General features: G+C 32.5%; 1 protein-coding gene across 2 annotated transcripts in view; it reads right to left on the bottom strand.

The window, feature by feature from the left end:
- Positions 1–2,478: 2,478 nt before the first annotated feature.
- LOC118071107 (phosphatidylinositol 3-kinase 2-like) overlaps positions 2,479–15,227 on the bottom strand; it is a 187,913-nt gene continuing 175,164 nt past the window's right edge. For both annotated transcript variants that reach the window (XM_035090061.1, XM_035090062.1), the window contains exon 6: positions 2,479–3,676. In XM_035090061.1, coding sequence (XP_034945952.1) covers positions 3,158–3,676 — 519 coding nt within the window. In that variant the 3' untranslated portion in view covers positions 2,479–3,157. The remainder of the gene's footprint in view (positions 3,677–15,227) is intronic.

The raw sequence follows: 15,227 nt of genomic DNA, 5'->3' as shown, positions 1-15,227 counted from the left end.
ATTATTTGTAATGATTCGCGCTTTTAGTTTGAAATGTACTTCACAAAGGAATCTTGTTTATCGACTGTTTTTCTAGCGCAGTCTCCTTTTTCATCCATCCGTATATAAAAACTTTGACCTTCGATATCTCGAAAACGAAGCGAGATATCGAAAAATGTTATTCTTCATTTTCGACTTATTTTTGGTCGATCTATCTAAAAACACCCTCAAATGGCGGCGCCACGGAAACCGTAGTATCCCCAAAAATTAAAAATATAAATCAAAAATATAAATTTTTTAATAACCAATTTTTTAATTTTTTAATTTAATTAATATTTATAATTTTTTTATGACCGGAAGTCATCCATATAAATTTTTTAAAAAAAAGTAAAGGGCAAAAAAATCACTATTCGGGAGAGGAAAAATTATTTTTTCTTCCATTATTATTTTTTTAGAAATTCAAATGGATGACTTCCGGTCATCACGAACATGCGAAAATTGGCAAACACGTTCATAGATATGTCAAGAACATGTATGCACATTTTTAGATCGATTGATCTAATTATGTGGGAGATATAAATTTTTTCTCTCCCGAATAATTATTTTTTTTGGCAAAAAAAATCGGGAAAAAATGTCCAAAAAAGTATAGCTAGATCGATAGGAAATTTAATTCTCTATCGATCTATATATATGATTATTGGACCTAAAATTGACAAATTTTCTCTAAAATTTAAAGCGCGTAAAACTTAGAAAAATTCTCGCGCTGAAAAATTTCGAGCTCGAAAAGACTTTTTAAGTAACCAGCATGAGCCCAAAACATCCCCTCTTCGCTCACCGTATAGTGTCTTTGTCACACTTACGGTTGGATTGAGCATTTCACTCGCACTCATGTTTTACCATACTCGGCGCATGCGCAGAAGTTTTGTGTGAGTGCGAGTGAAGCAGAGAGATATGTATTACTCTCTGTCGCACCCAACGGCGGCAGAAGAGGAAAAGTGCTCTCGGGGGCCCAAATATTTATACCTGTATAACTTTTAACAGGTGCAAAATAATAAAAAACTTTGCATAGATGAAATGTTCCATTTTTAATTCTGCACATTTTGAGCCCAAAATCGGGCTGATCGGTGCATTTGAACCAAAATGAGAAGGATTTAAATAATTCATTGTGTATAAAAATAATGAAAAAATTAATAAAAAAAAAAAATTTTTCTCTAAAAATGAAATTTAATATCTTATTTTTCGAAATCAATCGCCAAAAAGTAATATTTCTAACTTTAAGTATTTTTTATTAATTTTCTTAGACGCGACTGAAGCTTTTGTCAATAGTGAAGCTTCAGTCGCGAATAACTTTTTATCTATCATAGATATGAAAAAAAGTGTTCAGTACTTTTTTTATTAAAATTAAATTCTGAACAACTTTTATTTAAAACATTTTTTCATATCTATCATAGAAATCGAGAAATTCGCGAGGGGGGCGGTTTTTCGCGACTTACTCCCCCCCTATGCGTGCCAAACAATTTTAACCTACACCATTGTGTTTCTCGCGAAATTTCCGATCCAGTCATCCATAAATCATTAATTTGGCCGCAGCAAACCAAAATTATCCCATTTCCCTCATTTGACTGGACTATGGTACTACCAAAGGTGAGCTGACTGCACAAAACCGCGATGTGACTGCGAAAAATTATACAGAGATGACTGCGTGATTTGCCTGGAGCTAATTGACGCCACAAGTGCTCGACCGCGTGCTTGTTGGCGTCACTAGGGCCGTAGAGTTGCCTTCTGGGCCATGAGGGAAATACTTCCCGATGATTGGCCCAGTGAGTTGACTGACGCGCCGGTGGACAAGTCCGGCATTAACAATTTTCAAATATTCTGAGACTTGTTGACTTGGGGCCCTCCAAGTCAGAACAAAAGTAATCTGCTACTAATGAGTGTAGAGTCTGGGTTGTCCAGTAATAGCGAGTTTGTTGAATTTGATGAGTTCTAAATAACACAACAAGAGTTACTTGAGGAACGATTAGATTAACGACGTCATTATGATCCAGCATTTGGTGATTCTAAAGAGATAAAATGATGAAAAAAAAGCATTGTATCAGCCGCCATTTCAGTGGAATTGCAAATAAACAAATAAGACAGACGTTGCCAGTAACGAATCATTTCTTTCTTAAACCTCAAAATCTATGCATTATTCAGTATATTTCGTAGATTTTTCACATTCGTGAAGAGCATGAAGTTATTGTGCCTTAATCAGAAAAAAAAATCCTACTCGTTGTCAAAAATGTGTTCATACTTATTTTCTATCTGTATAAAAAAGGTTATTGTTTATTAGTCACAAAAAGACATTATTCTTGAAATAAGGTAAATAAATAAAATAAAAAATAGCAAAAACAGATATCTTTAATGAATATTTTAATGACTATCAGTAATACAGATGAATGACTAATACTTTATCAAAATATCAGATTCTATAAATTTTTTAAATTATAAATACACATTTATAGATTTATATTCAGAGTATATTTTTTGGTTCGGATCACAAATGTCATTCTTATTTACGTGTTCGTAACATACATTCACTACTGTCTACTCCTTTGAAGTAATAAAAGGTAAAATATTAAAGTCACTGTGTTGTTTTATCATTGCGACTATATCATAAAATATATGACTCGCGTATCAGCAAAATGATTCTATATTTTTGGCTACTAAAAACGATCCCTATTTGTCATTGGAACTCTCAGAATTCAATAATCAAATATATTTAAAAAAAAGAAGAATAAAAATCCAGTAAAATTGAAATATAAATTACAAAATTAAGTATTTGATATAAATCTAATACGAAAAAATTGGTAGCCAATAAAATAAGAATTTTTACGATCCACGTTGTAACTTTTCGAAATGAATAAGTTTGAATTAACTTATAATAACTTTTATTTTTTAATCTTCAATGGATAATTGCATTAATGAGAATATTGAACTATCCTAAGGTTTAGTTATAATAAAGAAAAATCTGACGTATTATAATTGTCTCTTAAGTTTAACCCCACTGGTTTAACCGCTATATGTATTACTTAAAAAATTGTACAATGCTTTTTTGTATGATTGTCATAAAGTTCTACTGGAAATCATTGACAGTGTTGGAGATTTTGAAATTGATTTTTCTTTTTTAAATTTTATTCTAACGATCATGTTTTATAAGTTCTAATGGTTGCTGATCGATATATTGATTTTTCCAAGGGATTGGGGGAGTAATAGCAGGAATATAATTTGATTTTGGAGTTTGGTACTCTGGACTACTTTCAATGGATCTTTGGGTTCCCATTTGTAATTCTAATGCTTTCTCTGTGTTCAAAAAACCTGTATTTGTTGCATTCGCATTTAAAAGGGATGAATTTTTTTCGATAATTTTACTTATTAATTTAAATTCAGTCGGAGCACTTTCCGAATTAATCGAATTTCGTATAGGTGCAGTTGTTGTGACTGGATGAAAAGCACTATTTTGACTTCCTATATCAGTCATGGGATAACATATGTTTGGAGATGTTCTATATCCAAGAGTGTCCATGTCAACACGAGAAGATGTAGCTGTAACAGAAGTTGTTGTTGGTAGTTGTGCAGATGATGCAGATGAAGAATTCTTCAACAAGTTCATTCGTTGATGGCGCCTCCATTTCGCTCGTCTATTAGAAAACCATACCTAAACAAGACAAATCAGAATGTTATTTTTTTTATAATTTAAGGAGTAACAGAAGTTTTTTTCAGCTACACGACAAGTAACATTATAACTTCATAATATTTTCGAATAAGGTACACCGATAAATAATAATATAACTCATTACTTCGTCTTATTACCAAGTGTTACAAATCTTTTCCCTATGAAACACAAATTTATCCTCCCACTCACTGAGGGTCGAATATTAATCATGTTTTTTTCGAAACAACCATCATGATTCTCTTTATCCTCAATAGTCTTATTTTCGGTTCTTGAAATATAAACTTCAATAATTCCTAAGAGTATAATCGATTGGTTACTGTAAATTAATATTTATTCCATTTTAATAGTTTCGTCACTGCTTCCCTTACATTTCAAGCTTAAATAATTTCCCAAAAGTATGATTTGTGAGTGACACAAATTATAGTAAATCAATTTATAAGTAGCTATTTAAACGTGTAACGGTTTTGCATTCTACGAATTCAAGATTTTTTTTCTCGTTCAGCCGTATGTTTTAACAATAATAAATTTTTTATGGCCAACATAAAGAAGAACACCAATAAATCAATTATGTGTTTTTCTTTTTGTCCGTTTTTGAGTTATTCAAATATGCAAGAAAGTCAAATGTGTTATGAATATAGAATAAAAAAATATTCCATGACAATGTATGACGAATAATTGATATTGAGGTAATTTGAAAAAAATGTCTTTCTTTCATCTCATTTATTTCTCCATTTGTTCTCTCTTACATATTCTCTTGTAGTCTCTCTTATTCATTCTCTCATGTTCCTTCTCATCAATTTTCCGATATTTTTTCTCATACATTTTCTTATGAATTCTATCATTCATTATCATAATCTTTCTCATGTATTTCTCATGCTCTTTTTCATCTAATTATCCATACTTTCTTTCATGCATTTTCTCATCTGTTTTCTCGTACTTTCTCCTCACATATTTTTTTCCATAATCAGATGTCTATGTATTTTAGATATGTATGAACAGTGAGTTACTATTAAATACTCTATAACTGTAGTAAAAATATTGATGATGCGATTCGTCTTCACGCGGAAAGATTTCTCGATCGTGTGAAACATCCAGATGCCCAAGCGTTGGACAATTTACCAGAACGGATTCGAAATAACGAAAGGATTGTGTTAACTTCTCGTTTAAATGCAGGACACTCTCGTCATTATCAAAGATAACGAGACAAATTTTTAGGTATTTTGAACATTATCCCACATTCAGGACCAGAGAATCGCACGGGATGTTGAACATCAGCCATCGGACAATAAGTAAAGTTTTGTGGTGAGATGGTCTCCATCCTTACCACTATAGTCCTGTGAATCGCCTAGAAGACGGTGATCTACTGAAACGGTTAGCTTATTGTAAGTGATTCAGAGATCAAGTGCAGGGTGATTATGAATTTCTTCGGCGGATATTATGAACTGAAGAAGCTATCTTTAAATAAGACAGTCCTTTTCATGCTTATAATCAGCACATTTATGCACACGAAAATACTTGTTTGTGTTAAATAATCTTTTTGTCATTTACGCACTATCTTCACCCATCTTCTTTGTTCCTGATCACTTTATTTTCGAACATCTAGATTGGTCCTACATTTTTGCTTAACGGACTTAGAGGGGATGTCTGCTTAGACAATTTAGTTTGGCAACAGGATGGAGCGGGGCTTCATTGCGAAGAGGATGTCATTAGACGACTGAATTAAATGTATCTGAATAAACGGATTGGGTTAAGGTCATATTATCAAAAATAGCCGCCAAGATTACCTGACTGGACACCTTTCGATTTTTTTAATGGAAGTATATTAAAGAGAAAGTATACTGTGAACCTATAAATGATGAAGACGACCTTCGTGATCAAAGAGAAATGGAAATGGCAGCAGTTCGACGGCAGACATAAAGAGCACTAAAAGTGGCCAACCAATGTATGAGAGAAGATGAAGGTCATATAGAACAGAGTTTGGACATCATCATACATAGAAAAATATCAAAATCATAGAGAAAGAAAGAGACTAAAAGTTGTAAAAAAATGCAAAAATAATCGAGAAGAGAAGGAATACAATGAAACAGAAAAAAAGGATAGACAAATGGATAGACAGTATCATGGGATAAAAGAGAGAAAAAATGAGGTGAATTATGCGAAATGGAGGACATGAAGGTGAAGAAAAAAATTGATCACAAAGAACATGATAGAATAAATAGAGGAATCGATAGAAAAATAGATAAATAATAAATAAGAGAAAATATAAAAAAAGGAGATAAGAGAAAAGAAGAAAAAAAAACAGACAGAAAAAAATACATGGAAAAGAGTGTAAAAAAATAAAAGAATAGCGTGAATGATAAGATATAAAATAGGAGAAAAAATGAAGAAGAGTATGAGAGAAAAGGTGAGAAAATGAATAAAGAAAGTATGAGAGAATAGAAAAGAAGGAGAAATGGAAAGAGTACGAAAGAATAGGTAGAAGAGAGTACGAGAGAAGAGAGAAGAAAAACGAATGAGAGATAATGTAAGAAAATGCATGAAAGTACAAGGAAAAAGATAAGAGAATGCTTGAAAGCAAAAATGGAAGTGTAAATAACAGAGAGAATAAGAAAGAAGATGTGAGAATATGTGAGAATGAGTATGAGAGAATAGATAAGAGAATGCATGAGAGTATAAGAAAATAGATAAGAAAAAGCATCAGAGAGAGTATGAGATAATAGATAAAAGAATGATCGACAGATAGATAGACAGATAGACAATAACAATTATCCAGAGTCAAAATAATCAGGTGCTGAACATGATCGAAACGACGGCTTTACGGATTCTTTCGGGACGTACGTGGCCTATATAAGTACAAAAAAATCTGAGAGTCTAAACATTAGGAAGTACGACCGCCTATGTAGAAAGAAAAATCAAAAAAGCCATAGTTTGAGTCTTACATAGGGTCGTACTGAGGCATCATTACAGTGCAAATGAAACGGCCGCACAGACAGGCGTACAGCGGTTGTACACAATCTGAGAAAATAACCATGTATCATATCTCTGCATGAATTCGATTCAATTCTACGACTGGATTTTGTCAATAGAGCTGCAAAAGTAACGTTAATTAATTTTTTCATGCTATATAAATCATTAATCATGATTATAATTACAAAATTTTTATTAACGTATCTTTATGCTACTTTAAGTTAGGAAAATGACATATGTAATGATATTTATTTATTTTGTTTTTCATTATAAATAAAATTTTTTTAGTGTAATTCATCTACTTTATTTTTTATTCAAAAATCAAAGTTTTAATGTACATATGAAAATATAATACAGCAATATATATAAAGTTACAAAGGAATCATTTACAAAATCTGTTTATTGATAAAAAATGGTTGCATTCCAATTTTTTAAATTTATTTTCTTGTTATTCACTATATTCAATGTTATTATCCGGTTTCTCAATAGAAGCAACATCACCGATTCTTATTACATAACATAAGCCACCATAGGCTCGAAAGGACCAAACCAAAGTCCAGCTACAATAATATTTTCTTTCATCATTCGTTTCTCATACGGCAATTCATTAATTATTAAATAAAATGGCCGGATACAATAAGACCGTGATTTAAATACTGGAGCCCTGCCTGTGTACCACATCGACGAAAGATTAAATTTGTCATTGTTAGGATTATTACAGTTCATGTATTGTTGATGTAGTTTACCGTCAAATGTATCCTCCACAAAAGTATCATTGTCTTTTTTACGATTAAAACAGTATGATAAATTGTCAACGAAACTAGGTTGTAGTAGTAATTCTCGAAATTGATTAGCTGCTGGAATTTCAAGAAAACAAGACTTTCCGTTTCCATCATTATTTCCGTGGTTAACACAATTGCACGTAGATATACTCGAATGTAAGCTACTCATACAATCAGCACAATAATAATGTTTCTTGAAGGGTTTTGCATTATTATTAAAGAACTTCATAAATTTAAAGATTGTTTTCTTGTGCAGTGAATCAGATGGTAGGTGAATTAAAATTAATTGTAACAGATCGGCGAAAGCAGCACCGGTTGAGTTGTATGTCATAACACATTTCGAAATACTTATTATACTTTCTGATAAAGTTATCGGAGCCCCCGAATATATGGGAATATCTGCATCTTCATTGACATTTGTATCTTCTTCATCAGAAGTTTCATTCTCTTCATCTTCTGATTCATCTTGGCTTGTTGATTCATCTTTCTCATCCTCATCACTATCATAGTTATCATCATTATCATCATTGTCGTGATCGTCATCACTATCATGATCATCACCATCATTACCATCATCATCACTAACGATATGCCTGTCTTCTTCTCCATTAATACCTTCTTTTATTTCTGATAGTTGTAGTTCTTCATGTCTACTTTCCTGTACAATTATCACGTCTTCTGGGACTTCTACACGATTCATTGTATGTCTTTGTCAAGAATAATGTCTCCCTCAACTTCGTGATTTTTATTCTGGTACATCTCACAATTCTGCTCGAGTTGATCTGCAATTCAAGATTATTAATACAAATAAATACGTGGAAATCTAAAATATAACTAATGCATTTTTAAACAACATAATAGAAAATGTAATACGATGTAATGAAATACGTAATTTAAAGAGGCCATTTTTTAAAAATGAGATAACTTATAAATTTTCTCTATACAGTTACTGCCTGTATATAAGTAATAATCATATTTGTATCAAAAACAATGATAATTAGGATCAAAAGATAAAAATGACTACTTACTTGATAACGTCAATAGTTCTGGATTAGTACTAGGATATCTTGGTTTTTTAACATGAATCCGTATCCCTATGTAACAAAAGTTTTAATTCAGTTGGTGGGTTGCTCTTTTAATATACCAATATGTTAATGATAAGAAAAAAAATGAATTGTGCTACAGATTTAATAAATTTTACTTATTTTGTCTTATTGATCTCCAATTTTTTAGTCTTCTTACCAATTCTAATCGTCTACTACGACTATAATAATCTAAATCACTAGATAGGTTAATTTTCGGCATTTTTATTGGCACCAATGATATAAATAGCACTTTTTTCAATCACTACTGCTGTTGAAAATTTATCTGTAATATATATAAAAATACCACTGTTGAATGAGTAAAGTAATACTTCTCGTCAGTTTAGAACTCAAAATGAAAATCAGGAGTACATGTAGATTTTGATTGCCGTTACCTCGGGCTGCTTTCAATATTCTCACGGTGTTAAAAACGGAAAAGAACACGAATTCACCGGTTGTTTTATGACACTTGAATCTAGTTTATTTACAAGAGAGTACATATTTATCGGTTACCAGTGACCAGCAGCTCTGTTAAAACATTTTCATTTTCCATTCGGTGTATTTAAATGTTAAAGAGATAAAAAATCTTATGAGCATTGATATTTTGGCCGAAAACGATAGAAATATCAATTGATCAAGGAAGTGAAATTTATAAAGTGATTATACTTTATATATTACCCCAAATATATTAAAGTTGGCTGGAAATGTGATCTACCGGGGGTTGATGAGGATGATATAACAACTATTTACGAAGCAAAAATATTAAAGATTTCATGTAAGTACTCCATTCATACTGAAAGGAATTTTTTTTTTATTTATAATTTTTTGATTTCCAGAAAAGTACACGATGTTTGGTCGTGTCCTATAGAGTTGACAAGTCAACTGTGTATAGGACTAGAAACCATTATATCTTTGACAAAAAATTGAAAATTAAAATATAATAAGCACACCTCACTCATTTCTAACAAAGTACATAACGCAGACACAAAAACAATATCCTTGATACTGACATTGTAGATATAGAAATAATATAATCCATAAAGTTAGTAATTTCACTATCATAGATCATAAATTGAATGAAGTGATCCATCTACACAATTTCTTTCTCATAATCTTTTTGCTGTTCGAGAGATTCTTTAACATACTAGGAAGTTTGTTATAGTAATTAATTGCTGCATATAACGCATTTTTTCGGCTTATAGTTTTATGTATCTTTGGTAAGGCGATCGACTTGAATCTAGTATTCGCACAATTTTCGCTATAGATTAGTTTACACTTATCATAATATTGTAATATAGAGCTGAGAATAAGAGTTTTATCAATACTCATAACTGATTGGATCTTGATCTTACTAATAAGTCTATTTAATATGGACTTAAGTGGTTTCAAAGCACAATCGTAGGCACCTCCCCACACAACCAAGCCATAGTTCATAATGCTCTCAAATAATGCTTGATAGATGACTTTTAAGGCCTTACGATCTAGCGTTTCAGATGATTTATGTAAAACAAAGTTCAAATACCTAGTTTTTATAATTATTACTTTTATAGGATATCTTTATCTCATGTAACAATCAAAGAAAACACCTAGGTATTTGCCCAATTATTTATCTAATAGAAAAATTTAATTATGGGAAAAAAATAACATTTGATATAGCTAGAAATGTTTGTATAGCCGTAGCTAGCAAATGTAATTGCTGTTTTCCAAAGATTCTTATATTTTCTTTCAAAATTTATGAATAGTAATTAATTTTTAATGAAAAGTTTTTCTAAAATGAACTTCATTTTGCGTCATTATTATATATTTATGTAGAAAATATTTTTCATTAAAAAAAAGTGTTGATTGAAAAGCCTGGTATTTGGCTGCGGGGCCTAATGTTTATACCTGCTGATTAAGGAAAAAAACTGATCGCATCTCTTTCTTTCTACTAGTTTCGTATTATTTCTAAAAAATTGCATGTTATTTATTTATTCATATGTAATGTCAAAAAAAAATTATATATATCTAATAACTTTTTTCGTTTTAAAACACCTGAACTAAAGAAACTTCAATAAATGTAACTTTTATGGGCTACTAAATATTGTTAAATATACTGAATTCGATGTAATTTTTTGTTCCAGCTAATAAAAATTATTTAGAATCATTGAATATTGATATTTGTGGTCAAATATCAAAGAGGTATTTGCCGCACCAGGTATTCCAGCAGGAATATGTAGAAGTATTGCATAAATCTATTTTAAATTTGCCCACTCTGGGTCAGAAGACGCCTAATAACCATTCAACCGAGTAACAGAAAACATATTCATCATTGGAGAAAAAGCAAGACGCATCGTGTACTAATTGTTTGGATTGTGTTTGTTGATATCGGAGATCTCAAAGGAAGTGTTGAAATATAAATTAAGATAATATGTGTACAATAATTTTAATGCTATTATCAATTTCAGTTAAACCACAATTAATTGAAACATTCGATGGGATTCTTCGATCCATGAAAAAAGTTATGATGAAAAAAGGTCCATGTTCTATTAATCAAGAAAATAAGGTGACTTTGACACGTATGTTGAAAAAATGTTTTCAAAACAAATATTGACATATTTATCATCAATATAGGTTGAAGTATATTCGAATACGGGAATTCTTCTGACACGAAAGGCTATAGGTATAAGTGAGAGTAAGGCAAACCGTAAGCTACCTATGCATTAGTTCGAGAGCTATTGATGAAAATGGTAACGCCAGAAGAGCTGGTGAATTATAATACAGTAGCAAAAATGTATTAAAAAGGGCCGGATGTCCGGGATGCAATTTTGGGTAAGTTTTACTCATAAGTGAATTTCAAATTGAACATCTAATGTTCTTTCTTCATCATCTAATAAATATTGTCAAAGGATTTCTTAAACATGAGCATGGAGTTGTTATGAGCCTACCGAAGTACAATGAAATTGTAAAGAAGGAAATTGGGTATTATAAGGGAAGAATGAAACCTACAGAAGAATTCGAAGAGGACAATGGAAATAATAGGCTTTGAGTTTAAGGAAGTCGGAAGAAGAAAAGAGAAATGTTGAAAGAAAATTGTCCAAATACCCTATCCAAAAAAAGACGAAGTAAGTTAAATTACTTATTAAATGTTTGATTAAAGTTCGATAAAAACCTCTATAATAAGTAAATTAAAAAAAATGTCATATTTTTTAGAACTCACTAGTAAAGAACTTTTTTTTTACTAGTTACAGGTTTAGCTATTGACTATCAATAAAGCTTATTATCAGATGATAAAGGGGACACAGAACTATGTCAACAAGATCCATATCAATGTCAAGAGGTGTCAGCCGAAAAATTTAAACAACAAGAAATAGCGCAAAAATTCAGATCACGAAAGGAACGAGAAGAGAAATTAAAAAAACACGAATCGCAGCAAAAGTCTAAACCAAAAAATCTAGAGATAGAACAGACTTCGAAAAAACAAGAAAAACTAATGAATTACGAACTAAAACAACGAATAAAACATCAGGACAAAGAACAAGATCCCAGGAACATAGAACCAGGACAAGAACAGAAAGATCAAATACAATATCAGCAGAAACAAGGATCAGAATAATCAAATTATCAACGACAGTATCAGCAAAGTTATTACTCAAATTAATACCATCACTATCCTCATCATCAAGTACCATACTAATTATATCAGGCATTTTACCACCCGTTACAGCAATTCAACAAACAAAATTCTATAACTGGTTATCCTCCAGTGCCACAATATCTTTATTATCAGTATAATAATTATTCATCACCTTTTTCTTACACTATGCCTTCTCATTCAGTTACTCAGCCCCCCCCCCTCTTTAGATACAACAACTTTACCTCAATATACCCCCCTTAAATTAATAATCTAAGGATAATTAAATCATGTACAATTAAAGAATATCAGTTAATAGATGTATGTATAAATGTAAATTTTCAAGAATAATATTTATTTGTTCCGATAAGCAAAAGATGAATCAATAAAACATTTGTATTGCGAAATTAACTATTGTTGAGTAATTATATTTATTTTAGTGAGTAATTTTAATATATAAACGGTGACACAGATTCTCTATGTTCATTATTATTGAAAAAAAGACAACGTAAGACCCCTGTACACCTCGTATTTTATCGTTAAGCGATCGCTGTAAGTCCTGACATGAATTATAAAATGTCCATAATACGATCTATGTACGACCAAATATTAAACATATTCTGTAAGGCCGATATGTTCTACAAAACAACCTCATGAGACCGTTGTATCCCTAAAAAATGGTTAAAACATGGTCCTTGATCGTTTTTCGTATAGCCACATTTTTTAAATTGGTTATTTTTATTCGGGATTGTTTGGACAGTTGAACAAAATGTTACATCAAACAGGAAAATGATGATAGATACAGAAAAATATTTGTACACAGCAAAATAATAGTTCTGAGAAGTTCACAGCCATTTACACTCTCAGCAAGTACATATTAGTATATAAGATAACAGGATAAAAAGAAAAAAAAAAGGTTAGCAATAAAATGATAAAGAGAAAAAAAGATATATATAGATAGCACATCGAGGATGCTTCAAGGCAGAGTCCTGAACGACCAACCAGCTTTGCAGCATGTACCTGAACGATTGCAGTAATGACTTATTTTTAATAGTGTCAGGTAATTCGTTTCATAATTGTGGGCCAGCAACTGCAAAAGACGCTCCAAAAGCATCAGTGCGATAGTTTGGAACAACTTATTGCAGCTGATTGACTTAGCTCCTGGAGGGTCTAGTGATGATGCGTTGCAACAGCAGCTCAGACAGCTAGTACCCCTTTATTGATAAGTCGTTGAAGTTTAGTATCAGCTGCCGTGCCCACTCTTCGCAGCAGTACCGGGCAGTGATAGATGTGAGATAGAACTAGAACATTGAATAGGATCATATATCGCGCGTGGTCAGTACATTTTCGAAAAGAGTAGAGACTGTAGAATCCTGCATTGACTTCACCAACCACATGCTTCACATGCTTAGATGAAGTAAGCTTGGAATCGAGGTATACACCAAGGTTGCGATCTTCTGGTTCCAGAAATGATCGTCTTAGTCTTCGAGATGTTCATCAAGAGCTTATTAGCTAAAGCCTAATTTAATATTCTGGTAATATCGGCATTCAGACTGTGTATGCAATCCGAGATCTCAGACGGAGCACAACTGCAATAGATCTACAGGTCATCAGGGTATAGCAGTCTCTTCGATTTAGTGATGCAGATACCAATATTATTCACAAATAGAGAGAATAGGAGGGGGCCAAGAATGGACCCTTGAGGAACACCCGCAGTTGTCGGTAGAAAAGAAGTCATGAAGCCGTCAGGGTACTTCGCAGCCTGGCGCCTGTTCACTAGATATGAGCGCATCCAGCCAAGAGTGTCCTTAGAGATGCCCAACATAGCAAGTTTAGCCAGCAGCAGAGAGTGCGAGACCGTGTCTAAAGCTTTAGATAAATCAAACAGCACGAGAATGGTGAGTTTGCGATTGTCCATGTTGGTCCTGATGTCGTTGACTAAGCAAAGCAAGGCAGTCTGAGTGCTATTTCCTAACTGGAATCCGCATTGCAGTGGACCAAGCAAGGTGTGTTAATTTAGATATGATGTAATCCGCTCAGAAGCCAATCTTTTTAGCACCCTTCTAAAGAAACGCAACAGCGCAATAGGTCTGTAGACTGAAGGTTGCTTAGGAGTATTGTTTTTATTTGCTGATACCACTAGTGCACACGTCCAGGAATCAGGAAAGATATTTTGCTTAAATGACCGATTTACTACACAGCCTTGGTATTATAGAAGTTTGAAGCAGCGCCACAGAGGCAAATATGACATCGTCATCGATTTTGGTGGAAATACTCACAGAATATTTGTTTAGCACGTCAGAAGGTACAGCAAGCGAGAATAACATGCAAATACTCAGGCAAATGAGTAGAACAGGAGGTAGCAGATGTTCCACCTTTCTCAAGTTTCTTCACAGGTAGCTTCAACTGCTCCAGCGTAGACCTTAATTCAGCGTTCTCGAATTTCAGATTTTCCTTGTTTTTACAACTGCTCATTTACAGACACTAATGGCGCTAGACTTGCCAATATAATTGAAGGATATGATCTCTTTCTTCCTAACGATCACACTTTCACTCATGTCATTAACCGCAACAACAACAAATCTAACTTGGATTGAATTTTATCCACCTTAAACACAAGCAATCTTATTGACGTGGAAGCGCTAGATGAGACCTTTGGATCTGATCACTTCCCAGTTAAAGTTTCTGTAAATATTGACAAGACTCTGTACACCAAAAAGACCTTCAGAATTACTACCAAACGTATATACTATCCGACCTTTATTACTACTATGGACAAAGGCTATTAACTGTTTCTGTCTTCTGACTACGACTCTCTTCCTCCTCTTGCCAAATACGATTTTTGTCTCAGTCATAAAGGATGCAATTCACTTATCTACTCCATCTAGTAACTTTTCCTACAAATTTCGTCCTAGACACAAAAGAAGTAACCCTCTGCGTTGGTGGGACCAGGAAAGCTTTAAGGTTGTTAAGCTTAGGAGAGCTGTGTACAAGAAATGAAATTTTGCACTAGAACTCAGTGATCTTATCCTCTACAAAAAAGCTTGTGCGCTGGTTAAACGTACATGTAAAAGAAAGAAAAGAGCTCACTT

Source organism: Chelonus insularis, unplaced genomic scaffold (assembly GCF_013357705.1).
Source record: "Chelonus insularis isolate UGA/USDA-ARS -01 unplaced genomic scaffold, ASM1335770v1 contig_74_pilon, whole genome shotgun sequence".
Lineage (NCBI taxonomy): Eukaryota > Metazoa > Arthropoda > Insecta > Hymenoptera > Braconidae > Chelonus > Chelonus insularis.
Note: the sequence above shows the minus strand (reverse complement) of the source record. Positions and strands in the feature narration are given on the sequence as shown.